At 39.2% G+C, this 27,779-nt stretch overlaps 1 protein-coding gene across 1 annotated transcript; it reads right to left on the bottom strand.

The window, feature by feature from the left end:
• Window positions 1–26,981, bottom strand: SLC39A8 (solute carrier family 39 member 8). Its single transcript, XM_055796313.1, has 8 exons — window positions 26,643–26,981; window positions 19,530–19,698; window positions 14,240–14,409; window positions 13,587–13,709; window positions 11,069–11,236; window positions 4,825–5,032; window positions 4,124–4,308; window positions 1–1,523 (listed from the first exon to the last, which is right to left on the bottom strand). The coding sequence occupies exons 1-8, from the start codon at window positions 26,826–26,828 to the stop codon at window positions 1,377–1,379; spliced, it is 1,356 nt and encodes a 451-aa protein (XP_055652288.1). The 5' UTR covers window positions 26,829–26,981; the 3' UTR covers window positions 1–1,376.
• Window positions 26,982–27,779: the final 798 nt, after the last annotated feature.

Below are 27,779 nucleotides of genomic sequence, written 5' to 3'. Positions count from 1 at the left end.
TGCAGTTTGCCTTAAAGTTTTTAATCAACCAGACACCTAGTTATTTTTTCTAATGTAATTACAGATGAGACTTAAATAAAGTATTAAAATAAATCCCTTACCTGATAGAAAACATATTTTAATAATGAATTAAAAATAAAAGACTTGTCCCTTCCAACTGCCAGGAAATACGTCAAGAAACACTACCATCTTTGAACTTGTAAAACTTGCCTAAAAATAAGTGGAAAAAAATTAACTTACAGGAGAATAACAACACTTCCTTCAAAGTTTAGTGGTGACTGAAATGGAATTTTTTTTTTATTAATTTCCTTGCACACATCTTACAAGACCAGAGTAGCTGAATTGTTTATTTCAGAAGAACTCATACATATAAGCATGATTTTAGAAAGTTCACATGCAACAGATTGTGGTAAGAGTTCATGTATTTCAGTATCACTTAATTTTACCCAACTGCACACAAGGAAATTATTCAAATTACAAAAAAGCTTACTGGAATGCTGATTTTAGCAAGTTTTTTCTAAATTCCATTTTGCTAAACTGACAAAAAAACTTTAAAAATTCTAAACCAAAATACTGATTTTTAAAGGTATATTTGTGGAACTTAAATGTAAAACATTATTCTTTTCATAAAATACAAAATGTTTGAACATGTTTAAAATACTCAATGTTTCTGAAATATTATGGAGTTGATAAATTGTCATAAATTTAACACAGGATCCCTCTAATTAAAAAAAGTGGCTCTCAACATAAATCAACAATTCCCTAGTGCACTTAGAAAAGATCAAAAGCAGTAACTGGTATCTTTCCTTCCAGTGTTAATTAGTTATTAAAAATCTTAGCTTCATTAGTACCTACTCTGAAATAGTTTGATTTTTTTTTTTTTGGGGGGGGGGGGGAAGGGAAAAGGATGTTATACAAACAAATCCTACAAAAAAAAAGTCATGAAAACTAACTTGTTTTGAAACTTCTTGCCTTTATCACAGTAAAAAAAGGATATGAGACTCCATTATTTTCTTTTAAATGAGCATCTTCATTGAAAGACCTCAGCTTTCATTTGGTCCTGAGTTGCATGTAGTTGTACGTACTGCATAATTCTACTGGCCAAGTAATATCCTTTCTCTATGTCAGTTCAGATATGTCTGATACTTGTAAGTAGAAATTAAAAAATCAGAATCAGTTCTTTGGCATAGTACAGAAGTTGACAGCTCCTACTATTTGGATTGACTGCAAGTTCTAAAGAATTTCCTGTAATTGGAGCAAGGGGGACAGGATGGGACTTCATTTCAAAACCAAGTAGATTAAATGAATGTTCCTTTATGGATTTCAAGTGTCTTCCATTTGTAATTTACTTGATGCCTTCAATACCAATTCCATTTTCACAGCTGAATATTTCCTGCATACAAGGTAATCATCAGTATAGCCGTAAACCCTGTTAGTAAACCAGCATTCTGAATAAGGAAGAATGTGAGATCCATCTTTCTTCCTGTCACTTTCTCTCGCAGCATATCATTCATCTCTGGGAACTGAAAAAAGGGATATTTTTAGGTAAATATTGCCATCTTGTGGTAGTATGCATAACTCGAGGCATTAAGAACTGAATTATATTGCTACTTCGGACTGAGTATTACAACTAACAAAGGGTGAAGGCAGTCACAGGAATAAGTCATCCTAATTACTCTGAAAAACCACTTCACTGAGGATGGTAACATGAAATGGTGTTTTGTTCTGCTCTACTGTGATTTCACTTGGTTTTCTCTCACGCAAACTTCCTTTTTTTGATTCCAGCAGTCTCCTAGGGTCCAACTATATCTAGGAGCAATTGCCATTGCTACACATTGTGTTTCTTCCTTCACTAGTATAAACAAAGGGAAGTGGAAGATTAGGATTCTTCTGCTTTATCTATAAGCAAATAAAGTGAAGCTGAAAATAGAGACAACTCATCAGAAATAAGAAACCTGTTACAAATAGAAGGTCTGGTGGGCTGATGAGGTAGTGGTAAAGCAAGGAAGAAAGAAGAATGTTGTGAAACACAGCATTGCATTAGATTGCAGTGAAGGGATTCCTCATTACATAACATACATCTTAATGGCTACATAACATCTATGGATAACTGATCTGCTCTTAACTGCCACAACAAAGATAACTTTGAGAGCCAATGGAGGTGATGGCAGATGAGCACTAGTGATAAAGTCCCCTGTATGGGGTGATTCAGGGTATGTTTGCTGCAGATAAAGTCAACCGCAGTGGATTTTGACAAATGTGCTCAAATAAGCTTTAAACTCTTCTCCTGTTGTGCTGAGAGTAGTATACCCAAAATGCAATGAAAACTGTATATTTCAGTGTTAGTTTAGAAACCTTCAGGCTGGGTGACTCAGAAGCTGTATCTATCTTTGATCTGATAAGGCAAAAACACCCACTGAAGGTAATGTAACTCTTGAAGAACAGACTAAGGTTAGTGGGAACTGGCCAAACTTCCCAGAAATCATTCCAGAGCTCTGTAATCCTCTTGCATAAGAGGCAAAGACAACAAACCAGATCAGCTTCATGCCATACAGCAAGGCTCATTTGTGCACGCGCATCACTGTACACATTGTCACATGCCCGCAGCCTCACCACAGAGTGATCTTACTGGTAGAGGTTGGACTATGCCAATACTGAAGGAAAAAAGCACAGCAAAAAGGAAAGAAGGAAGGAATGACATTCTATTTAATCCTACCTGCTTCTGGACAAGCAAACCAGAAGTGTGTGAAAATCGTAACAGAAAGCAGAAAGCCAGATCTCTGTACAGAGCACTTGAATACCCTATTTCAGACTTTTCAGGGGGAAGAAAAATTCAGATAGGTAATTGATACAATCCAGAAACCTATAAAAAGAGAGACTGGGATTGGGGGGCGGGGGCAGAGGGGGAAATACAGAGAGAGGAACAGAGAGAACAGAACAACAGATACAAAGAAAAGAATGTTACCTACTTTGATGGATTCAATAACAAATTTAATTTGAGCTACTCTAAATTTATGTCACGAGTTTTACACGTCATAGTTCAGTACAGTAATATTCATTATATAAGTGAAACTAAATGAAAAGCATTAGCAATTAAGGTACTGCAAACTTGCAAAATAAACTATTTCTATTATTCATTTAACATCAACATTATTACTTACTAAATATAATATTATTACCTAAGCTGTAATAGTATTTAATGAAATAGTCACTATAACTACATAACATTTCTTAAATGCATATAGAACTAAACTGGGGTCTCAAATCTTTTCAAATTCAGGCCTCAGTCTTCCAGTTCTACACTCAAATGGATTCTCATGTGGTAGGCATAAACACCTTTGCAGATAAATCTGTTCTCACAACACTGAATTAAACATAGTAAAACTCAAAATTATTAAAGGATCTTTCTTAAGATAAAGCATCATCATAAGAGTAAATTATGGAATATTGTTGACTGCCTGTGAATCCAGATTTTATTTCCCAGCATCTAAATCTGATCTGGATCTTAGCACAATTTCTTTGCTTATAACTTCTAGCACGCTTAAAAAAATAAATGATAGACAAACCGTTTTGAATAGAGTTCAGCAAATGTTTTAGTCTGAACCAAGAAAATGGGACTAGCACTGTTTAATTTAAACATAGAATAGAATTCAAGTCAGATTTTTCATCTAATCACTGTAGTTACACACCTTTCATTCAACTCAAAACTAAATGTTTCCTTTTGTTGACTTTTTTTTTTTGCTTTTCTTTCAAAATATGGTTTAAATAGAAAAATGAACCTTTTTAAAATAAGGTGAAAATACTCTGCCACTTTAAGATGCTGAAACAAAGTATTTAAAAACTTCTTAATCTTTGATGAAACTAACTCAAATTCAAAAAAAGCTTGTCTCTCTCTAAAACTCCTTTTAAGCAATGATCTGATCAGCTCTATTTATGAGCTTTCATGTTTCATAAATAAGCATAACCATTTGTGGACCTCCATTAGAGGTATAATTGATGATTTAACATAAGTAGATGACACTAGCATGAGGAAGACAAAATACAAAATTCTACTGGAAAGACTTAGTGCAGACTTTTTTTTCTTGCAGAAGAATAAATCACTGAATATTAAATTCTATCTCACCATATCTGCCAGAGAGATGTACAGGAACATTCCACCAGCTACAGCAAAGATGATGTTAGGAGCAAAGTTGTTGCCTACTAAGATACCAAAAGCCATTCCAATGTAACAGGAACATGCAGACAGAAAGTTGAAAAACAGGGCCTGCCGAGCACTCATTCCTGCGTTAAGCAAGATGACAAAATCCCCTAAAACAAAAGAAAAAAAAGAAAACCATCTTCAGAAAATGATATTGTGATTATTTTCTGTTTTCAAAGGAAGTCTGAAGAAAAGACATGATTCGTATACAGATTATAACCCCTTGCTGTTTTTTTCCATTCAATTAAACAATGGGATTTCCCTTCAATACTAAGGTAACTGACGTACTCTAAAGCAAGCAGATGATGCACAACTGAGCTAAGAGCACAAGAACTTAGAACTACCTATAATGATTAAAAAAAAAAAAAAAGATAATATAACAGTGTATACAGCATATATAAACAAGGCAATTAATATCTCTCTAATATACATTCCCAACTTCCACCCACCTGCACTTGGGAACTTCCTGTGCTAGATGTGTATTTTGGTGCTTGGGAAGTTTTTTATGAGTACTTTTTCCATTCATTTGTCTAAACTTTCTTTAAATCTGTGCCAACTTTTGACCAGCACAACCTCCAACAACAGTGATTCCCACAGTATAGAACGTGTTGAATGAAGTCCCTTACCCAGTTCATGAGGAAACTCTTCGCACAAGATGGCTATGGAGGTACTAAGCCCTTGAAACAGAGACAAAGTGAAAGAAGCACCAATAGCCAAACCATCTATGAAATTATGTACAGCATCACTCAGTGTTACCATCCAAGCAATGGTCCCAATCTTTGACAGTGGACGCCCCTTAAGACACCTGCATAAGCTGCCTTCAGTGGCTTCTGCCTGGAAAAAAAAATCCACAATAAAGCAATTACATAAAACACTGAATAAAGAAGCCAACGCATCACCTTTCTGTCTTTAAACGAATGCCAATTATCAAACAAAGCACACTACTGTCTGTGGACACCAAAATGCTTGGTCCAAGAAGAGGCATATGTAGCAGAAGCAATTGTTTCCTATTTCAAAATGTTAACACACAAGGTCCAATCACCCTTCTGACTACAAAGCTTTACCTGAATGCCCTTCAGCTGAGACAGAAAGCAGTTCAGGCCATAGTGGTCTGAATGTCTCTCTGGAGTTTCTGTCAGATTAAGAGAGTGCCAAGGCTCCTCACAGCCTCCTCAGCCATCTCCATTAAGCACACACAGACAGAAGGATCTGATCACAGTGACTGACAGCATCTGTATTTCCTACCTAAAACACATGCAGACCAGTTACATACTGCCAGTACATCACGCTCTCAGAGACACACTTAGATGCCACAGTAGCAGCAAGGTACATGTGAATAGACACACAGCCAGATACTCCATAAACTTTATTTCTAGTTGTGGGCAGTGACAGTCAAGTCCAGCTATTCAAAGTAGCTTCTACAATGTTCACGTTTAATAAAAACACTAGTGGGTAATTTTGACTGTGTGAGTCAAAGGCTCAGAGCATGAAAACAGGCTAATAGAAAATAGCAATGCACATACACATCAAGGATCTCCATGCCTTCTAGAAGTAGAAGTGATCTATACATGTGGTGCCATGAAATAATGAAAAACTTGAAGCAGATAAAGTAATTTACATTTTCACTAGGAACACAAACTAACTTCCCCTAAAAAAATTCCTGATGATCCATTCTGATAATTTCTGTACACGCATATACTGCAGTTATATAATACTTGCAAGCTTTATAGTATTTCCCCCCTAAAAAAAAAAAAAAAAAAAAAGGATTTGCATGTAAGGCATTAACTAGTGCTTACTTACTGGAATACATAAGCAGTAATACATACATCTGTGTGCCCATAGACGTATTTATACACCTCTTCTTCTCTTGTAGAAGAAGGGTTTAGAGAAACATGTCTTCCTCCTTATGAAAAGGTCACAGATTATTCTAAGATATTTGACGTGGTAATGCCATATCAAATGCAAACACTACCAGGCAACTGTATTTTGAACTTCCTGGAAATATAATGGTTAATAAATTCTTACAAAATCTTTAATGCCAGAGCAGTAAGGTCTGTCTCATTATTTGCTCACCAGACTCTTATCTGACATACCACTTACTGACTACTTGTATGAAGGAGTTATCTTGGGACAGGACAGGATAAAAGTTCAGGTCAGCGATTTCTGAGTCAGATGCCTGTTGCACTACTTCAAACTTGTAGCTAATAAAGCCTTGATTGAGTAGTGCCACAATTGCCATAAAGCATACTTATGCCTCCTATTCAGTGCATAGGAAGTCCTGAAATAGTATTTGTGCAACTGTACTTAAAAATTGTTTCAGTCATCAGGGAAACTCCCACATAGGTTTTAGACTTGTACTATATGCTTACCTTCAGTTTTGGAGGGTTCCCTCTCAATATTTCATCTAACACACAATCAATGCCAATCATATTTTTGGGATGATTAATTTCTACCTCTACTAATTCTACCTGAGATAGGATCACTTATGAATAATAAACCTCTCTTAATCCACAAAGGCAAATTCAAAATCACTTTAAGAAAGAAATATTACAAAGCCAGCTACATAAAAATACATATATTAGGTAACTGGAAGTAAATAGAAACATGAGTATGAGAAAATCCAAACAAATTAGCAAAGCTCTTCCACCTATTCATCTAGCTCCCTGAGCTGAAGTTCTGTTTCCCCATGTTTTTTTCTGTTCCCTGGTGGCCATGTTCCAAGCTGCCTAAGAACTGATGGAGGCATTGTTTTGTCGATCATCCTGATTTCTGCCAAAAACACATCTTCTTTCTGGGGCACGTTTCTAGCTTCACTGAGGAAAGGGAGTTTGAGGAAATGCACAGAATTTCATTTTGAGTAATTCATTCATTTTTCTACTAAAAAGGTACATTGTTCTTTTGGAAACCACACACAAACACAAAAATCCCAACAACAGCAGCAAATATTTTCTGATAAAGCAACAATAATAATCTCAGGGGAATGTATTTTGACAAGGTATATTAGCAACTTTATCACACATGATAAAGAAAAGTAGTGGTGGTTTTTGTTCTGTAAAAACTTTCTACTACCAAAAATTCTCACATCAAATGCCAAGCCCCTCCATAAATTAAATGGGTTTATGAAAAGAGTTTATTAGGATGAAAATTCCTAAAAGATAATGAAAACAGTGAGCAAATAATACAAGTGTGCAAAAACGTCACTTATATACATACTTGTCTATGTTTGTTCCCATTAAAGCACATTTGGTTTTATGTGGGAACCATGTGTGTGCCTACAGTTTTCTAAGGGCTGTAGGGGCATAAATGGCTTAGCCGCAGAACTTAAGTGAAGGACCCATTTTCTGGTACCAGTTGCACTGCTGAGAACTCCAATGACAGTCCAAAGCACTGCATATACATAAAAAAAACCCATAAAAATCTGATCTGAAGAGTTTTTTGGTTGAAATAAATAATTTACAAATATATGTGCTGAACTTTCTATGTGTGTATGAAGAAAATGAATATTGAGTAAGAAGATGATATTAAGAATTACCTGCCAAACTTATCAAGAATGGAACCGATTCTGGAAATGTGATGAGGTTTAGGCTGTTTTATCTGTGTTTGGTTGTATCTTAAGTAATTGCAATTAATTTAGGAGAATATTGATTTACTTCTAAAAAAATCACTTTCTTGATCCAACCTTTCAAAATGCAGAAATAACTGTAGTTTAAAATCCAGGAATCAGTCTGAGAGGGTCTGTAATATATATAGCTATCTGCCATTTACCATGTTGCTTTGAAGTATCATAATTCTTGCCTGTAATCTATTTCAGATAATGTCTTGACTTCTGTAAATTATGTAAAGTACAATGACATTGCTTGTCTGAGTTTATATGCTGAACTTTATACTAGATTGTGTGCCTGATAGAAGTAGGTTAACAACTAATGCATATTCTTAATGTTTAAGATAAGGCAGGCTACTGTCAAATTTACCCTACAAATACATAGGATTCCAAAGCAAAAACATGTCTGCCTCTGCTAGACTGTTCTGACTTCGAGATGGTAGTTCAGCAGATGTCACAGAAGAGATGCCAGCTAAGGAGCTCTGTAATACCCAGCTGGACTATCAGGTCTGACTTTTATTAGTTATTAGTACAGTTCTGTATTATTTGTACCTCTGCAGTTTATGGTAAACCAAAGACATCCTTGGTATTTTTGCTCTTCTGAACACCATTTTTTCTTTAAAAGTAATGGCCACTCTTTGGTTCCCAAATTTAAGAAATTATACACAGACTCACTTATTTTATCCTACTGTGTCTCACCAGATTACTAGTTATTTTTAATGCATCTGACTCCTACAGACATGAACCAGACATGTCATTTTGTATCCTCTGGAAGTGCCCACAGGACCAAGAAAGAATCCTGACACTGCCTCCAGGGCATAAATAAAGGCCACTGTAAACTTTTGTTATACAGCTCTAACGTTGTGCACCCGAGGATAAAGGCATTTCAGCAATTTGTCTCTTGTAGAGGAATTATAGAGGACTGTATGAAAAGTTTATTTGTAAAAAGGTTGTGATGAATGGTAAAAACGTAAGGTATGAGAGAGAGAACGCGAGTCCTGGATGAGGAGAGACTAGGAGAAGGCAGTAGAGGGACTGGCATAAAGACTATCTTGGTATGAGATGATAAAAGACCTTGTTGCAGCTTGATAGTTTTGAGAGTGCTGCGACAGTTTCTGAAACAACTTTTGGTCAAAGTTACTGTTCTAAAGCCATATAATTTTAATGCATAGTAGATACAAATTTTGGGTAAGCACAAAAGTTTTCCAAGGCTGCAATTACTGCTGCAAGTGAAATCCAAAAGTATGTGACTAATTAAACATTTAGATTTACTTTGGCAGTCAGTGTGTTCTGGTATTAAAAAAACGAATATGGCCAAATCCCCATGGCTGAAAACAGCTACCTCACTTTGGCACAACTGGACTTCAAACTCCCTCCTTAAAGCCTACGTGATGATATCTGGCTACGCTGTTTGCCCTCTCTTAACTTTCAGATTACAATGACACATCAGAATTCTATTAGTTAAGTGTTGGCTTATGCCAAATTGTTCCTTCATAAATACCAAACGCCTGTAAAGTTGAACCCATAGCTACCCCTCGTGGTACTACCCCAGCTGCCCCAAAACCCCTCAGCCACATTGGCCCCTCCCTGCCTGCTAATGACCCTGAAAGGCTACCCAGCCAGCCCCTTTGAACCTGCCTGCTGGAGAAAAAGAGTAATGATGGGGTTTTGTCTGCTACCTCCAATATCAGCAGCAGACTATCTGCCACTGAGATTTCCTTGCAGCCGGCCTTGGCTCCAGAGTTAATTTTACCTGGTTACTTTCCGGAGGTTTTAATACAATATATTCTTTTCCTGGATTTGGAGAAATGGAGAGCAAGAAAGAATGGAAAGCATGAATTTTCGTAAGAACAGTAAGTAGAGAACAACTTCTGTGAAATTTTAAGTTCTTGAAGTTAAGATTGCATGTAAGAGGAGATGTATGAGCATTCCTCAAAGGATCTTGGGGTGACCTACAATACTTCATGATCACAAGCACTGCATCTAAACTAATTGCTGGAAATAAACGCTATACAGTTACAATTTATTGTTATAATATATGGTATGATTTTGTTATGTTTACATTATATGCAAGCAGATGGCTAGCCAAAATGTAATAATGGAATAGGTCCAGATAAAACTTCTGATAAAAAGGGCAGAAAAACACCACCCATACTGAGATGACTGTCTCCGCAGAGAATGGAGGGTTCTTTGATTTGTTTTATAAATCTCAAAATACAGTTTAAATATACTAATTTCTTCTTGTTGTCCAAGCATTTTTAAACATTAAGCATGTTTCTCCTAGATTGTAAAATGCCCAGTATCCACCACACTTCATGACATTTCTACAGTAAGGACAAGTACAATTTTGGTATTTAAACTGTGTGCATCGAATGTCTTGTGAGTCTGCAGGGTCAATACTGTACTTTCAGATTCTCTCCCAGCTGCTAGGGCCTGCCTCTGGCTTCCTTTTCTGTTCCTCATTGCTCCACACAAACAACTTACTGGCTAAAGAACACGGGTGGTAAACCAGAAATCTCTACTATGAAAAAATCTGCCTTAGCCAACAGAGAATTGTTTCTATGTCTTATTTTTTTTTAAATAAGGGGCAGTACTGCCTCTCCCTGTACAGGGAAAAAGAGTAAAGCAGCACACCACTTTCTCCTCCTGCTTCCATTTTCTTCTTAGACAGAAGAAAGTCATATTTGTAGTATGAAAACAAACACAGAGAAATATAGAGAACAAATCTGAAAGAGAATCACACTTAAACCAGGAGGAATGTCTTCTGTTTCAACATACTACCTCCATAATTCCCACAGTATCCAAATACACTGGTCTAGCTCAAGCAGAGCTTACAATATATTGCATGAAAATTACTATACCAGTTTACTTAATTAATCATTGATTCAGAGGAATCAGGTTCTCACACAGCTTTACATAGTCAGAAACACGATACAGAACATGGAACACTACAACATACTATCACTCTTCAAGCAAATCAGTAACAACAGCAAAATCAAAATTAACTGAATTATCTGATTAAATATATAAATGTCTGTCCTACCCACCCCAATACTGAGCTCGATTAGTTCTTTTTGTTGGCCACAAATCGAATGCATCATTCAAATTTTATAAACTTGCCCCAAAACCCTTCATTTTTTTCATAGGTCTCAAACAAGTTATAAGTTTACAAAAACTTGACAAATGTAACAAAAATTAGTATCTAACTCTCCTCTCAGATATGCTCATATATTTGGCAGGGATAAAATAAATACACACAATTTTCATACCTGTGCTGAGACCACACTGATGCTGTCAAAACCAAGATTTCCATTGCTCTCTATGATGGCAGAATTTGCGTAACACGTCCCCCCATTGCTGGATGACAGTGGTTTGGGTGGGTTAGGCTTATCCTGAGGATAATTCTGTTCTCCATTTTCAGAGTCGTTATGGCCAGTCTAGGTGACAAATGAATAAGTAGGTAGCTAATTAAAACAACAGCAAAATAACAAACATAAGAAAATAGAGACCAAAAAAGAAAGGGTGGGGGCATCACATTCATAGAATCATTTAGGTTGGAAAAGACCTTTGAGATCATCAAGTCCAACCATCTACCCAGGACTGCCAAGTTCACCACTAAACCATTTCCCTAAGCACCACATCTACATGTTGTTTAAACACTTCCAGGGACGGTGATTCTACCAATTCCCTGGGCAGCCTGTTCCAACACTTGACCACCCAAAGAAATTTTTCATAACATCCAATCTAAACCTCCCCTGGCACAACTTGAGGCCATTTCCTCTTGTCCTATTGCTTGCTACCTGGGAGAAGAGACTGACACACACCTCGCTACAACCTCCTTTCAGGTAGTTGTACAGAGTGGGAAGGTCTCCCCTAAGCCTCCTTTTCTCCAGGCTAAACCACCCCTGTTCCCTCAGCTGCTCCTCGTAAGACCTGTACTCCAGACCCTTCACCAGCTGCATCGCCCTTCTCTGGGCACGCTGCAGCACCTCAGTGTCCCTCTTGCAGTGAGGGGCCCAAAACTGAACACGGGATTCAAGGTGCAGCCTCACCAGTGCTGAGTACAGGGGGACATTCACTTCCCAAGTCCTGCTGGCCACAGTATCTCAGATACAAGCCAGGATGCTATTGGCCTTCTTGGCCACCTGGGCACACTGCTGGCTCATGTTCAGCCAGCTGTTGACCAGCACCTCCAGGCAGCTTTTCAGCCACTCTTCCCCAAGCCTCCCCGTTCCATGGGGCTGTTGTGAGCCAAGTGCAGGACCCAGAACTTTCTCATCGAACCTCATACAATTGGCTTCGGCCCATCAATCCAGCCTGTCCAGATCCCTCTGCAGAGCCTTCCTACCCTCAAGCAGATTAGCGCTCCTGCCCAATTCGGTGTTGTCTGCAAACTACTGAGGGCACACTCAATCCCCCCATCCAGATCAATAAAGATACTAAACAGGACTGGCCACAGTACTGAGCCCTGGAAAACACCACTTGTGACCAGCTGCCAAATCGATGTAACTCCATTCACTACCACTCTTTGGGCTCCTATTCACACAGCTCATATCCATGCTGCCTTGCTTTCAACACCATCAGTAAACATTCATATGTTTAAATGAACTCCACATGTATCTAAGTTCCTAACTTACCTCTTACTTTTAGTTAATCGGAATATATGTGGGGATTTATCATTTTTATACCTTTATACAGAACCTCCCAAGCAGAACGTCTGACCATAAGTGATCAACATTTGCTAAATATTCATGACTGCTTGTCAAATACAACTTATAAGCCTTTGTCAACTGCTCCCAAACACAAAGGGCAACACTTTTTTATATATTTTTTTTCTGGTGCAGTTAGTACAAACGAGGGAACAGGAACAGTTGATCTTCATAACCTTCAATATCAGCAACAGTTTGAATGGGGGGACCATAAGTGAGGTAAGAATGGGAAGGCAGGACAGTTTTCTTCACAAAATGTGAGAAGAGAGGACCAAAAATTTTGGGACGCCCTTCTCTCAGACAAATTCAGCCTCACTCCTGTGAGCACACAGAAGCCAAATACACTGACATATGGGTAGAAAGCAAAGCCCTGTGCAGTAGGGATAACTGCAGTGTCACTAAGGCAGTGTACTCTGTGTACCAGAGCATGGGGAACCAGCTAAGTTACTGAAGGTGAGATTCAGGCACTGTCAGCACAGTTATACTTTATAGATAACTAAGAAGGTATATAGAATCAGAGAATCATTTAGGTTGGAAAAGACCTTTGAGATCATGAAGTCCAACCATTAACCAAGGACTGCCAAGTCCATCACTAAACAATGTCCCTAAGTACTGCATCTACATGTTTTTTAAACATCTCCAGGGATGGTGATTCCACCACCTCCCTAGGCAGCCTGTTCCAGTGCTTTAATATGTCACATCGATTTCTCCTTCCCAAAGGGGAGCTCCAGGGGCAGACTCAATTCTCTCCAGCTCTTACATATTTCCACTTTTTTCTGAAGCATTTAGCTAGCACGGCAACAATTTGGCCGTTGAGAGCAACTATAGTATACTCCAGTGGCAGCAGACCACACACATCTGGATTCTATTCCCAGCTCTGCTTTTAACTCCCTTAAAAAAGTGAGATTGCTTCCACTATCCATATGGATTTTAAACAGATATATAAGAACACGCAGTAAGGCTGAATTCCTCAGATAAAATGGAAAAAAGCCACATTTTATTAACTTACCAACTCACTCATAAAATATAACAGGTACTTTAAGGCAAGGTTCATTCAGTTAGTGATATGTTTCATTACCTGGTTATAGATCTTCAATATCACTTTAAGAATCCTTTCCACAAAGAAGAGAATATAGAATCCACCAAACACAGCAACTGCTTTCTCAACATAGTTGTCTACTTTAGGGTCAAACCCAAATGCCTAACAGTGAAGAAAAAAGCAATGCAAATTAGTCTGCAATCTTAGCACATTTCCAGAACAACAATCAAATACAACCCCACACACAGATACTCTAATATACATACTTACCTGTCTACCAACCATGAGTTTTCATGAAGTTGAAATTATGAAATACCTGATCTTTTTATTTTTTTTAACTTGGGATTAAACGTTAACAGTGTTTTAATTTAGTAGAACTTTATATGCGGAATATGTAGTAGTAAAGTACAAGACAAGGAGGGTCTAACCTGTAGGCCATTAATGGTAACTAGAATTTTGTTCAATACATTTCTCTTTCTGTCTAGAGGCAGAATAGCCTTTGGTCCTTCCCATGGCACTACAAGACAATATCCCGATGGCTCTGCTATAGAGATAGTAGCTAATGATGCTGAAGCCCACCCACAACTCTTTGCAGATTGCAGCCCACACATAGAACCCACTGAAGCATGCTTCTAAAATTAATACACTTTAGAAACGAGTATGCAAACCAAATAATGATTGCCTTTGCTTACCTCTGGAATGAGCTGGAAAACTGCATTAGAAAAAAGAGTGCCAATGGCCAAACCCACAAAGTAGGTTAAAACCTTGGGAAAATACGACTTCTTTAAGAGGGGAGTTAAAACCAATCCCAGAAGTGATGCCAAGTTAATGATAGTCACAGCCAGGAACCCAAATCCCCAAACTGTGGATAAACAAGCAGAAATACAAAATATTTTAGTATAACACCCACTTCAGGCTGTTTGTGATTTTTCTACTATGGAATTGGGAAAGAGAGTGGTTCCCCTTGTTGAAATTACACTTCACAAAAATAAAAATCTTAACATGCATAGATACTTAAGATGCATACTTGCAGAAAGGAAATATCTAGAAACATTGCCTGGGACTACCATATTAAAAATGGAAACTGTGATAGTGTAATATCTGGGATAGCCTATCTGCTTCTAGTATAAATCAGGACTCTCTACAGTCAGTGAAGAGTAAAAATTAAAGCTGAAGCCAACAGTCAAAGTAGCTATAGCACAGACATAAGACAAAACTTACTAGTACCATGGTTAGATCCAATTATCATTTACTCCTAAGGAACTCCAACACAGAAAGTCTACTGTCTTAGCTGTACTAGATCCAAAAATACTTTCTGATGAAGGATAACTCCTTCAAATCATGCTGAGATGGTAACTTTCTGTTCTTAACAATCCTCCTCCTCCTCTAATTCAAAGTAGCTGGCTGGAAATGCTGCTCATCACTGCTTCTTAAACAGGTGAGGTAGCAGACAGCTGATAGTAGAGACAATTATAATACAGAAATTAAAGCATATAAAAAAAGAGGTCCTAGGTTCAAGAAGATGGACATGTGGTTTAGGTATACAATAGGGAAAACCTTTCCTAAGAAGTGGCAAAGGCACCAGGGTTCACCAATTTAGTTTCCTTCATCATAAGCATAGTCTCAGATTTTCAGAGTTCAGACACCAGGACTTGTACAAAGCCATACCATAATTATTCTGGAGTCTGAATTACAGGTTCGGGGGGGGGGTGGGGGGTGGGGTGGAGAGCAGAGCCAGGTGGTTGCTGTTGCTGTTCACATGTATCACAAAGTTGTGTCTCTGTGCATGACTACCGTTTTTCCCAATGATATCTCAAGCCCCTGTGAGTACAGAGAAAAAAGCTTTAAAAGTTGCACTGACTAGTCTACAACACTGCCTCAAGTGATGCCACCAAACCACCAAGTTATCCACATAGACAGTGGGTTTGTCTAAATAACAATCAAAGACAACACAATGTTGTTGATTATACCAACAACAGATTGGTATAATCCAGGAAGTTACATCATTATATGCTTTACAATACATATGCAGAGAAGTTACCATAAATTCCTTTCTGCATAGCAGAAACTAACAGATCAGATTATGATCTACAGCCTAACTTTCTTGCAACACAACCAGCAAACACACTAAGCCAGATTCCTCACCTGCAACTAGGATGGCTCTGCCTTGTTTGCACAGTGTCACAATTTTTATATGTAATTAATTTTATATTATGTCAAAACCAGAAGGCATTAGAAACATTTAAAGCATTTGCAGAAAGTAAATCAATGTCAATTAGGGCACTCATTTGTCATTTGGAGGGGGGAACACAAAACTAGATATGGGTAGATTCACTAAGCTACACAGAAGATTAATTTCCATTAATATATGACATTTCAGTTTGTAAATATGTTTTTGAAATCAAATCTATAATAAACAAATGGGCTTCCAATGCCATCGTGAGTCACAAACCATCGTTTACAGTTTGGGATTACTACAGAAGCACAAGTCTCTCAGTTCGAGTATACAGAAAGCTCCTACACAATCCTGTGCAAATGTGCATAATGTGTATTTTAAACTGAGTTAACAAAATAAACCCCCCATTTATCAGATATGAAGCATCTAGTGTACTTGCCCAACTTCACCTAACACAGGAAATTAGAACAAGTTTCAAAAATTACAATAAAAAAAGCTAGTACTAATTACTTTTTACAACACAAGACAAAGAGGATAAACCTACAAATTATGTGTGTAGGTTAGTGGATGACAAAAATGATAGAAGAATGGAGCTTAAAACCAAGCACAGAAAAACATGTTCTTGCCGAATTGTGAGAGAAGTTCTCCCAATACCATATGCTTCACTAACAAATGGTCTAACTTTCATGCTGGTACTCGTTGTTCAGAACAGCAAAACATACCGGGACACTCAACCTGAAGTACGTGTTACAAATAATACAACCATTTTGTATGCTTAAAGCAACGGGAGATGTCTCATAACACACTAAATGACCTGGACTCACAAGTAGGGAAATATTCTGAACCACTGGAAAAGCCTTTCTTCTTCCTGATTTACCAGAGATTAGAGGTACCAGAAGATAGATGTGGTTTTACTTTTAAAATTCCGTCCTAGATCTGGATGGGTCAAAGAACTTGGGATTTTACATATTGATATTTTGTTTCTGATTTACTCACCCAAATTGGGAGAAAAAGTAAGAATTAAATTAAGCAATCAAATAATCTCAGACAATTCATGAATGCATTAAGTATTATCCATCCTAGGCATTCCACAGATCCTACAATGAGCCTCAGTAATATGGAGAGTAGTTTAAGCTAATTAAATTTTTAAAGATATTCAATAAATCTAAGATCTTTTTTATGCGTTCTCCAGGAAGGTGCTCCTGGGTCTTCTGGCAAGCTTTTCTTTGAGTTCAGGAAGACCTGAAGTGTAATTGGAAAGGAAAAAAAAAATATTACCCCATAATTACACAATTACAGGAACGGGTACTTCAAGAAAAATACCACAAATGGGAGGAGGGGGTAAGTGATAAAATTCCAAGGCAACCAATGTTGCCAAATTTCCTGCATTATGGATTGTATTTCACAATACCACCTATGCAATCCTGTCTTAAAATCAGTTTTATTTACTAGGACTCTATCCACACCAAGCTTTCCATGAGTCCATGCTGGCTAGTAAGCCGGCTAGTCTGACTTTACGTATCAGAGCAGAACAGTCTGCTTAGGACACACACTCTCTTCCCCTGAGAATGGTGGCATGGTCAGCTTTTGCCAACTACCATTATTCCTTCTGTCTCTAGAACTCTAGCCCCAACAAAGAGACAGTCAAGACACCCAAAGCCACAAGAAACAAAAAATGGCAGGAGTGCAAGTAATATATCCTCCTTAAGAACACCACTGCTCATCACTGTTCCTTGTAAGAAGTAGGGACAATTGCTCTGGACCTTCCTGAGGCAGGCTCAGGCTCTTCCTTAGTTGTGTCCTGGGATGAAGAGGAAATAAGGGTACGAATACCTCTCTAAAGAAGCCAAGCAAACAGCACAAAACCTGTTTACCTTGGACAGAAGGAATGCCGCTGGGCATTTCCAGCTGTTTCATGCAGCTCTATACACCTCCCTATTATCTTTCAGAGAAGCAAGAAAAGGAACAACATGAGCAGGCCACTAAGGTCAGCTAGGTTAGGTATGAAGTTATACAAATCACAAGGAAAAAAACATGCTACATGCTGCCTGTTAACTTCTACTGTGCTTCAGCAGCACTTTTTTTTTTTATTGCAAGTAGCTGTCCTGTAAAGTTTATTGTACTAATTTGTTCTGTATGTCTTGTCCATTTGTATTTTGGAAGACAGAATATTGTTAAGCATGTGGGAGTCCCTGGGCAGAAAACTCAGATAAGCACAGCTGGAATACATGCATAGAGGATTTTGCTTCATGGGTAGTAATTGAAATCAGCTGGTCTCAATGCTGCCACAATACAGATTCATTTTGTAACGGGCTGGAGGTATGCATAAATCAACACCTGCATTTGGCACTGGGCCTTACTGTGAATCTCCCTTCAAAATCGATACCAATGTGTCACAGCCTCACATACTTGTGGGTTTAAAACACCCTAACCATGGGTCTTGCAGATTTCTTGTGCTACAGCCAAGGGAGGGGCAGGGAGAAGGCTGCCTTGCTTATCTGGCTACTGGACATTGTTTCTGAGCTGGCAGGATAAAAGAAAAACAAGAGGGATGGTCTAAAACAGCTTAGGAAGTTAACTATAGGTCAAGCTTTCCATGTACAACCTACTTAAACTGCCCCACAACAAAACAAAACAAAAAAATAAAAATAAAAAGAGAGAAATCCTACTCTCCAGTGCACATATTATGGACTTCTTGACAATATGTGCCTTTCTGGGGTATAAGCCATCTAGAATAACCATGGTAAACTGATGCCATGGTTTCAGTGATTAATCAAATATAATTCTGATTATTCACTGACACAGCTATTTTTTAGGAATGATCTATAATTCTTTATAAATACCAACCAACACTTCTATTAATCAGAATGTTATTAATACTAGAATTTCAAAAGTTATGAAAAATATTGCTCTATCTCTGCTCATAAATACTGCCATTAGGCACCTGCTGATTGAGCATCCTAACTTTTAACTTTAATTCAGCTGGTTCCCTTGGAACAATAAATTTATTTGGAATACTGAGTCAAAAAAATAGGCTACTACCTATTTAATCTTTATCAGCGCAACAAGCAACTTCATTAACCAACTGAATCTTCCCTGTCCCACATTTTTTACTGCACTGTATAGTTCTGTGCATAATAAATACAGAAATAGGGAGAAAAACAGGAGGAAGGAAGATTAAGGCTACTCAGCCAAGTGATGGTATTACACGTGGAGGGCGCAGCACATAAAGGTGACATGAAAGCAGGAGTTGGAGTTTGGAAAGAATATGAGTAGTTTTCTTCAGTAAAACAGTCACTGGCTCCCCTAATGTCATGACTCCCACCTGCAAATAATTCCACTCAAATGCAGTCCCCCTAATAACTTTACCTTGAGTTGCCTTGATACATGCACATCCCACTAACCCTGATTTGCCACTGCAAATCATGGGCACAAATTTCCTTTCTCTACCCCCATCTTTTCTCCTACTGACCAGCTATTAGCAAGAGTCTTTACGCTTCAAGGCACAAATCATTATCCAAATAAAACAGGTCAGAAAGTCTCTTCCTTTAATGGGCCGGTTATTCCATAACTAGCTACTTGGTTCTTTCATCTTTCTCTAAAACATTTTTAATAATCACTGTCAAGAGATAGGATATTTATTTAGCTAGTCCACTGAGCTGAAACTGCATTTCAATTTTATGTTCCCACTTTACAACTATATCCTCCTAAAAAAGATGTTCCTGTTGTGTATAGAAAAATGCTTACTACTCACCTAAGAAAATTCCACTGCAGTCACAGTATTAACGCAATAAATATTAACTAACCTTGTAAAGAACGTGGTTTAGATGTATCCACGAAGTCTTCCTGATGATCACACGGGTGAAAAATTAGCTGTTGCAAAACAGCAGGACATACTGTAGAGAAGCTCGAATTTGACACGTGGCTGTTGTTTGGTATTCCATGCAAAGAAAAAATTTCCTCACTAGTCAAACACTGGAACAAAAAGGGATTCTGTCAACTTAATACTTCAAATCAAAAAATAAGTCATGCACTGAGAAATCCAAGAATTACAACATGAAAATACTGTAATGCATTTTCAAGGAAGTGTATGCAGTGTTTGTAAGATTGCTTAATGTGAGGCAGAAGTGATCGAAGTATTTTAAGTAAGAAATCACTAATAAATGTAACATGATCTCAAAAGACCTTTTCAAACCTTATTTCCTATGAACCAGGACAGTTAAACCTTACAATATATTTGGAAAAATAGCTTCAAAGTAATTAAAATCTCATGTAATTACCAAATAATTAAGTTTAAGAGCAGACTAGATACAGTTAAAATCTCAGTGAGAGTATGGCAGAAAGTGATTGGTTACTCAGTGACCACTTGTTTAAGTGACCACTTCTACTTTACAACAATGCTTCTTACCTATCTCCCCAGATTAGCTGTTTAAAAATGATCTAAATGTTAGCAGCACTCAACATTTTAGATTAATTTTATAGCAATCATTGTTAACAGCAAATGTTGTTTTGTAGAACCATTCTGTAACCCAATGAAATAAACTCTTACTTGGGATCTTCACTTGTCCTCAGGACGTAACAGTATCTAATGGATCAAGGATAAACGTACTTAGTGCTAAACCAGGCCAAAGGCAGGGCCAGTTGCTCTGTTTGTTATTTTCAACCACAAAGATAAAAGGCAAACACCATGAAAAATCTTAAAATATACATTACAGAAAAATTGGTTATCTTTACATGAAAATGTTATATACTACTCTTCCACCTTTTCATTTATTCACATTCAGTATTTCCTACAATGATCAATAAGGAGTGTTCTTTTTTGAGTTTAATAAAAAGCAATTTGGTTTATTGCTGTACAAAAAACATGTACCAAGGTCAAGTCTGAAGACAAAAAAAAAAAAAAAAAGTCAAACGTTTTCCTTTTATATAAAACATCAAGTTAGAGCATACTTGTCCCTGTAGCAAATCTCAGTTTGGTTGCAAAAGTAGAGCACTGGAAGTCTTAGCAAATTTAAAACGAACGTTCACTCACTGCTCTTTTCAGTTTTGCTAGCCTTCAGATTCCACAGCACTTCTCCAATAATTCAAGATTATTATTGATAAAGTAAATTCCTTCTAGATATAAGCCAAAGCAAGTAATTTACTTCAGAAGAGCTGCTTCTGTTTGTATTTTTCTAATACTGTCCAAAAGGTGAAAGGCATGCACACATCATTTGAATGTCTATTTCTGATTTAGCTTGGAGGAAGAGAAGATGCAGGCCAATTCAAGTCACTTCAGCTAAATTACATCCAGGATGGTTCTGTCCTTCCTCTTTAACGATGCAGTCCAACAGAGCACTCAAGTACATGCTTGAACTTAAACATAAGTATAAACTGTGTTAAGGCCATGAGACCTTTAAGACTCAAATGTGTACGAGCAATGTGCATATACTTTCATCTTACAATGTCAATGCTCATGTCGAAGTATCATATATAAAATAAATATAGCTTGATAAAAGAAAATGTATTTTTGTTTTAAAGCATGTTGCTCCATTTAATCTCAGTGGAAGTAGTGCACAGAGAAATCATCACTGAAGATAGAGTCTAAACAGCCCAACACATAAACTCTGGAGCTTTCTATACTGGTTACATGCCTAATCATTCTACTGGTAACTCTGCATTATGAAATAATGCAAAATACATGGCTAATATGTCCAGCATGAAACAAAGAGAGGATAGTTGTGGTCTACAGGAACAGTTCCTATATAGTGCTTCTTGTACTACTTGCTTATAGAGCCATTTCTGGAAGTCTACAGTGAAAAGCCCTTACAAAAAAAAAAAAAAAAAAAAAAAGCGCCAGTAGGAGCCATGTTCTCGGTAGAAAAACAGATTATGGAGAGAAAATAAATCAGAGACAGCACGAATTAGTAAACGTTGAGACTTGTAATTTCAGCTACATACAAACAAGTGAGAAATACCATCAGACAAGAGTTCTTTTATGTGAAGAAGAGAAACAGCATTTTATTTAATTACTATTATTATTTTGATCAGGGACAAACCCAGAGGATAATGATTCCTATAAATGATTCATTGTTTTAAGTCACCTCATACTCTCAGTAAACTCCTACATACATCCAAGAGCTAAAAAGCAAGCTTGCATGAGTTCATTGGCACAATTAAAGGATTAATTAAGAGATTCAATCTATTAGAAGCCTTGGATTGGAGCAACTCATGTTTGCACACTGCAAAACTCTGCATTATCTTTGGAAGATAAATATGTTAAGACAGCCACACTGCTGTAAAAACGTAAGCTATTTATTTTGTAAGACTGACAGACCATCTCAGCAAAAAGGAAATTTAGCCTCATGGAACAGGGGACTGAGAATGATGTCCTTGCTCACCAACTATACTGTCACGATTGTCCCGTGCTGTTCAGTAAGCCTTGTCATAGTGATTAGGTGAGGGGACTGCTTGTAACATGACTGTCACCCAGTGTTTAATATACAACTGCAAAAAAAGATAGGACTGATCATGTCCCTGAATTGTTAAAAAATCATTTTAAAAAATGGTTTTATCAAAATTGTGGAGGACTTAAATCATGAGAATTTACACAACTACAAAGTAATCAGACTTAAAAAAAAAAATTTAAACCATCAACTCTGTTATTTAAAGAGATGTTTACTTTTCCACTGGTAAGGCTCTCCCCAAAATGATTGACTAATACGAGATTTAATTTTTTTTAAGATGGTAAGTGAAGTGATGCCCAACTATCTAGAACCTCTTTATGCCAGTATCTTTATAAATGAAAAGCAGATGCCAACTCACCACATCCTTTGGAGGAAAGGATGTCACAATTCCTCAGACAGAAATAATGCAGAAAAGACCTCTAACTGGAAAATTAACAAAAAATGCTAGAGTGCCAACCATTTCATAAGTGTTTCAGTCCCTTTTCTGATCTTCTGCCATGTTCTTATCTCTGTTCCACCTTTGTTTTATCTGTAGCACTCAACATGCAAAGTACTAAGACACCGAACAGCAACCTGGATGGCAGTTTCTCAATGTTGCCAGATTACATACTGCCTAGCCCACACCAGGCTGAGCCGTGGGTCACACAGTACCCACAGCAAAGACAGAATGCAGTGAATACCTATCTGACCAGTTTGGGTTTGTTGGTTGTTATTTTTTCTTTTACTTAGCCTGAGTCTGGATAAGGCAAAAAAGGGACATATGACTATGCCTTCCACAACTTACCTGTAACAATTTAAAGAATCTAATGCTGATGTGGTGACACCTTTTTGTCACTTTGCACAGGTAAAAACTGGATGCTAGGAGACAGGAGACAACCATGCCTTCAATAGGCAGCACTCCATGAGAAAAAGTCAAACCAGATGAAGCCGCTTGAATGCACTTGTGTGCTTGAGGGATTACACACGCACCCCAATGTGTTCAAGGCAGCTGAAAACTGTCCATGAATGCTAAAATTTGCTGAAGATATTGTAGAAATAAAACACTTAGAGGGTACAACAACTAAGGCTATTTGTCTTCTCACTGGCCAGACAATATCAGATCATGGTGTTGGATCAAGACCATAAGCCACACACTGTCCGACTATTCCCGCTTCTTTGAGAAAGCACAAGTTGTTAACTACCGAAATACTACCAGAAAAAGAAAAGAAAAGCAGTTACTAGCCTGGTACTAGTTTACCTGAAACACTTAAGTTATTGGTTTTGACTCATCTTGAGGTGAAAATTAATTATATCTGATCATTAATGTTAATAAAGATTTTAATTTCATTTTGTCCAAAAGTTTTGTTCAAAAATTAAAAAGACACAGTATTCGGGCAGCATAACATCTAGACTGGCATAAATACAGATTTAGAAAAGTCAAAGAAGGAAACTGGAGCATGATTTTAACACCTACTGATTATGTCAAAGCACAATATAAAGATGACGTTAACAAGCTTTCTTTCTAATGCCCATTTTCCTTCCAGGTATTTTTTTACAAAAACTTTTGAGCATGTCATATAATCCTTCAGCACACATGTGTTTGGCTATCATACTACAATGAATCCAACAACAGCAGACCAAGCATAGTTTCATGTTTTTACATCTTGCTAATAATGTAAAATACAGAGTGAGTAAACATGCCATCATCTATTATACTGAAATTGCTAATTTTTCTCCTAATAGTAGCACTAAAATATGTTGGAATTCCACAGTAAAATGTGAAAAAAAAGCAGTGACCAGTATTTGAGTTTGCTTGGTTACCCTGATTTCTCTGACAGGAAGTCTTAGCTTATAAGGTGATACGGAAAAATTGAAGAGCCAAGAAAATATAAACATAGAATAAAGAGAATTACAGAAGTGCATGATGAAAGCAAAAAAAGGGCATAAGGAATTTGAGACAGTTCAATCAAAAATTCCAAAACAGTACCCAAAAAATTTTACTTTTTTGTCTTTCACAGGAAAAAAATTAGCATCTTCATAGACATCATAGGACATAAGTCACCATAAATGCCTACATGAGTATACGTTCAAACACCATCATCAATAAATCAAATATTTTTTTCTTCTCCATTATCTTTTCAAGTCAACCTGGTATCAAAAGAAAACAGAAATCAAGCATCCATCTTCTGGCTTACATATTCAGACACTTTCAATCTTTGAGCAAATGGATCAGGTTCTGGTAGATCTTCTCTTGTGAGATTAACAGGCTTACCAAAACTGTTATGAATGAAACATTAAACACTAATACTGGGATAAAACTAAGAGACTGTTCCTTCCTGCCAGTTTTTGAAGTGCTGTATCACCTGTCCCTTACAGATCAGCTCTCCACTAAAAATTACTTCAGGCTTGGATGAGCGACTCTGATAGAGCAGAGGCCTGTTATCTAGATTGGAAGAAAGGCCTGGGAATCATCCCACTAGCTCTGGGCACTGAAGTTAAGAACTGAAAGTCTAAGATAACCTTGGTTCCTCCTACAGGCAGATATTTATGCAGCCTGAATGGATTCAGCCTACTTGAGAAAGCCCTGACTCACTCTCCAGAGTTATTTACTTTCCTCTGTAGCAAAGCAGTAGAGCTTACACCTCTGATGCCTTCCAACACACTGTTAGATTCAGCCGCTCCATGTCTTCTGTCATAACCAGTAGGTACTCTAAATTATTAACTTGTAAGCACAAAGAGTCACAGTGTTTGAAAATGATCACACGGAATGTACTTGGTATGAGTATGCATTTGCAGGTACCACCTGCCTGAAATCACTGATAAACCAAACATCTATGAGGGATCAAAAGCCAGGAGGTAAAATGCACTTGCTTAAATGGTACTAGCTCATGGAGCAGCTGTAAGGCCAATTTTAAGACAGAACACAAGTAACTCAGCAAAAAAATATACACATTTCAGTATGGTATCCTAGATACTATTCAAAATAGATGCAACTAGAACAGGCCTGTAAAAAAACTTCAGTTAAACTTCAAATGACTTATGAGGCACATGCATCTACAGTAATAAGAAAAAGCATTACTACTTTTTTTCTTCTGTAGCCTGTGCCAAAGCCTGTGTACGAGGGCTACGTGCTTTTGCAGAGAGAAAACCTGAAGGACTAAAGAATCTACTAATTTCTGTGCCTTTTTAAAGAAAGCACCTTTTCATAGCCATATTCAACACTGCAAACTTGTATTTAGCATGTGTAGTTGGGAGTATTTATGTTTTTAATACACTGTGTTGGAACAGTGTTCCATTTGTGAGATTTGGGAACAGCTACTCTGGCATATATTGCCATGCGTATACAGAATACTACATTGATTTCAGTGGCATGAACTCCCAATTAAACCTCTCACAAAAGTAAAGACATCAGAATTGCACTCTATCTAAAACAACGGGAGTTTTTCCAAGGTTTGCCTCCTTCACAGAGCAAGCAAGAGAGCTACTACTCCAAATGTAAAAAAAAAATTCTCAAGGTCCCAAAAGCCATGCCTCCCCCATTTCTTAGGGAGTGGAACCAAACCAGAGCGAACAGTCAGCCCTGCTTTCCTTTCATTTTCATGACTAACTTCGTGTCCCTGATTCCTAAGCATAAGGAAGCCTCAAACAGCCTTATGATTCCCCTTCAAGGAGACAAACTAAGTCTACGACACTACAGAGACATGAAATTAAATAGACTTTTAAAGTAGAAATGAGGTCCATGTTTTGTACGGAGACACTAAACCAAGTAAAATATTTTCATGAAAAGTAAAATTCCAATTTTATTTAGTCAGTAAATTAAACATCACTTTGAAGAGTGTTTAGTTGATTGATGGGTGTACACTTTGCAACTTAGTAAGCTGCAAATTGACTAAGTAAGTAAATTTGGTACTATATATAGGGCTACAGCTTGATATATCCTTACTACATAAAGAGGACTTTGGAAACTCAGATGAAACTTTCTGAAAAAGTTTCTTTATACAAGTAGACTGCCCATAATCAAGTTTATGCTATCGCATGACAACTGCATTTTAACAAGTCCTGAACATTTGTTTATACAACTCTCAGAGGGAAACACTAACTGATTCTCATACATTTCTTGCTGTTGCCCAGATGTTATTTACCCAGGAAAACTGCCAGTTTAAGAGCTGAGCAAGGAAGAGGTAGAGCTAACCCCACGGGCAGCCCCACACCACGGCAGGCAGCAGCTCACTGATGGGTGGCAGTTTCTCCCCTGCCGCTCTCCTGGTGGACCGGCACCTCCGCTCGAAACCCGGCCGCAGCGCCGCAGGAGCCCTTTGCTCCCTCCCCGCTTCAACGTGAGGAAACACGACGACATCTAAGAAACCGGGCAGCTGCCCACCCAGCTCGGCACCCTCGTTCCTGGACGTGCGACTCCAGCCCAGCCCTCACCGCCGGCGCGGAACGGCAGCAGCAGCACCCGGACACACCCTGCTCCCGCCGCCACCGCGGTACCTGGTTGTGGTGCAGGTGGGCCAGCGGCAGCACCGCACCCAGGGCCGGCGCGGCGCCCAGCTGGTGCAGCAGCGCCGAGAGCTGCCCGGCCGACAGGCTGTGGTTGGCCCCGAAGACGCGCAGCACATCGTCGGCGAAGGTCGCCGTGACCGGGGCGCTCCGCGCCGCCGCCGCGCCTGGGAGCATCTCCAGCCCCGCGGGACGCGAGTGTCGCTGAGCACGCTGCACGGCGCGGCCCCTCCGTACTGCCGCCGCCTCTGCGGGGCGGGAGGAGCGGCGCCCGCCGCCTCGGCCCCTCCCCGGGGGGCGTAGTGGGGCGACGGGGCGGGCGGGCGGCAGCGCGGCCGTGCCCCCGCGGTTCCGGACGGGGCGGGCGCCGCTCCCCGGCGGCAGCGCCCCCGCCCCCGAGCGAACCCCGCCAGGGGGCCGTCCCGCTTCAGGGTCCCCGCCGCGGTGCCGGGCCGCTCACCGAGCGTCAGCCTCGTCGCGCCGGCCCGAGGCTGAGGGCAGCCGCAGAACCTGCCGGTAACCCGGTGTCACCACGGAGGGGTGGCACGGGGCTGCCCGGAGGTGGCCGCACGCGCGGGCAGAAGGGGAGACGGCAAAACGCCCGGCTGCCGCCAGCCCCGGCCCGGGCACCAGGGGTCACGGCCCGTCAGCCACAGGCACGGAGGCACGCAGCCTGATCCCGGGGGTACACCCGGCTGAGCTCAGCCTGGCCGCCGCCCCCCGCCTGACCCCGCAGGCAGCCCCCGCGCCCACCTGCCGTGACCCACGGAACGCCCGGTGGGGCAGCCGAGGCCAAGGTCCAGGCACAGGCCCAGGCCCGGCGCGCAGGCAGGCACGGCCTCGCCGTACACATCTCGCCGACAGTATCTCCACAGCCGAGGCGCCTGGACCTTGGAATGAGCCGTTCGGCTGGCAGCCAGTTGGGCAACTCGCTTCTGCCGGGCCCCCTCCCTTCCTCCCACAGGCGAGACATGGATTCGTGTCGGGTCTACCTTTTAAGGAAAGTATAATGCACAAAAATAAGTATGCCATTTCACGCATGCTTCTTAACAAGAAAATTGTGACTGAGCCCCCAGAATATACCAGTGACATCACTTAAGCGGTTTAGGTGGAAACACCCATACTTCA

The sequence above is a fragment of the Falco peregrinus genome, chromosome 2, assembly GCF_023634155.1.
Source record: "Falco peregrinus isolate bFalPer1 chromosome 2, bFalPer1.pri, whole genome shotgun sequence".
NCBI classification, from domain to species: domain Eukaryota; kingdom Metazoa; phylum Chordata; class Aves; order Falconiformes; family Falconidae; genus Falco; species Falco peregrinus.
The sequence above is the reverse complement of the archived record's forward strand: the minus strand, read 5'-3'. Positions and strand labels throughout refer to the sequence as shown.

Coding starts and splice junctions, on each gene's coding strand:
- SLC39A8 (XM_055796313.1), bottom strand. CDS start 26,828: ATGCTCCCAGGCGCGGCGGCGGCGCGGAGCGCCCCGGTCACGGCGACC. Junction 13,710..14,239: donor TTTTCCAGCTCATTCCAGAG/GTAAGCAAAGGC, acceptor CTTCACTGTTAG/GCATTTGGGTTTGACCCTAA. Junction 1,524..4,123: donor ACATCTCTCTGGCAGATATG/GTGAGATAGAAT, acceptor CCCTTTTTTCAG/TTCCCAGAGATGAATGATAT.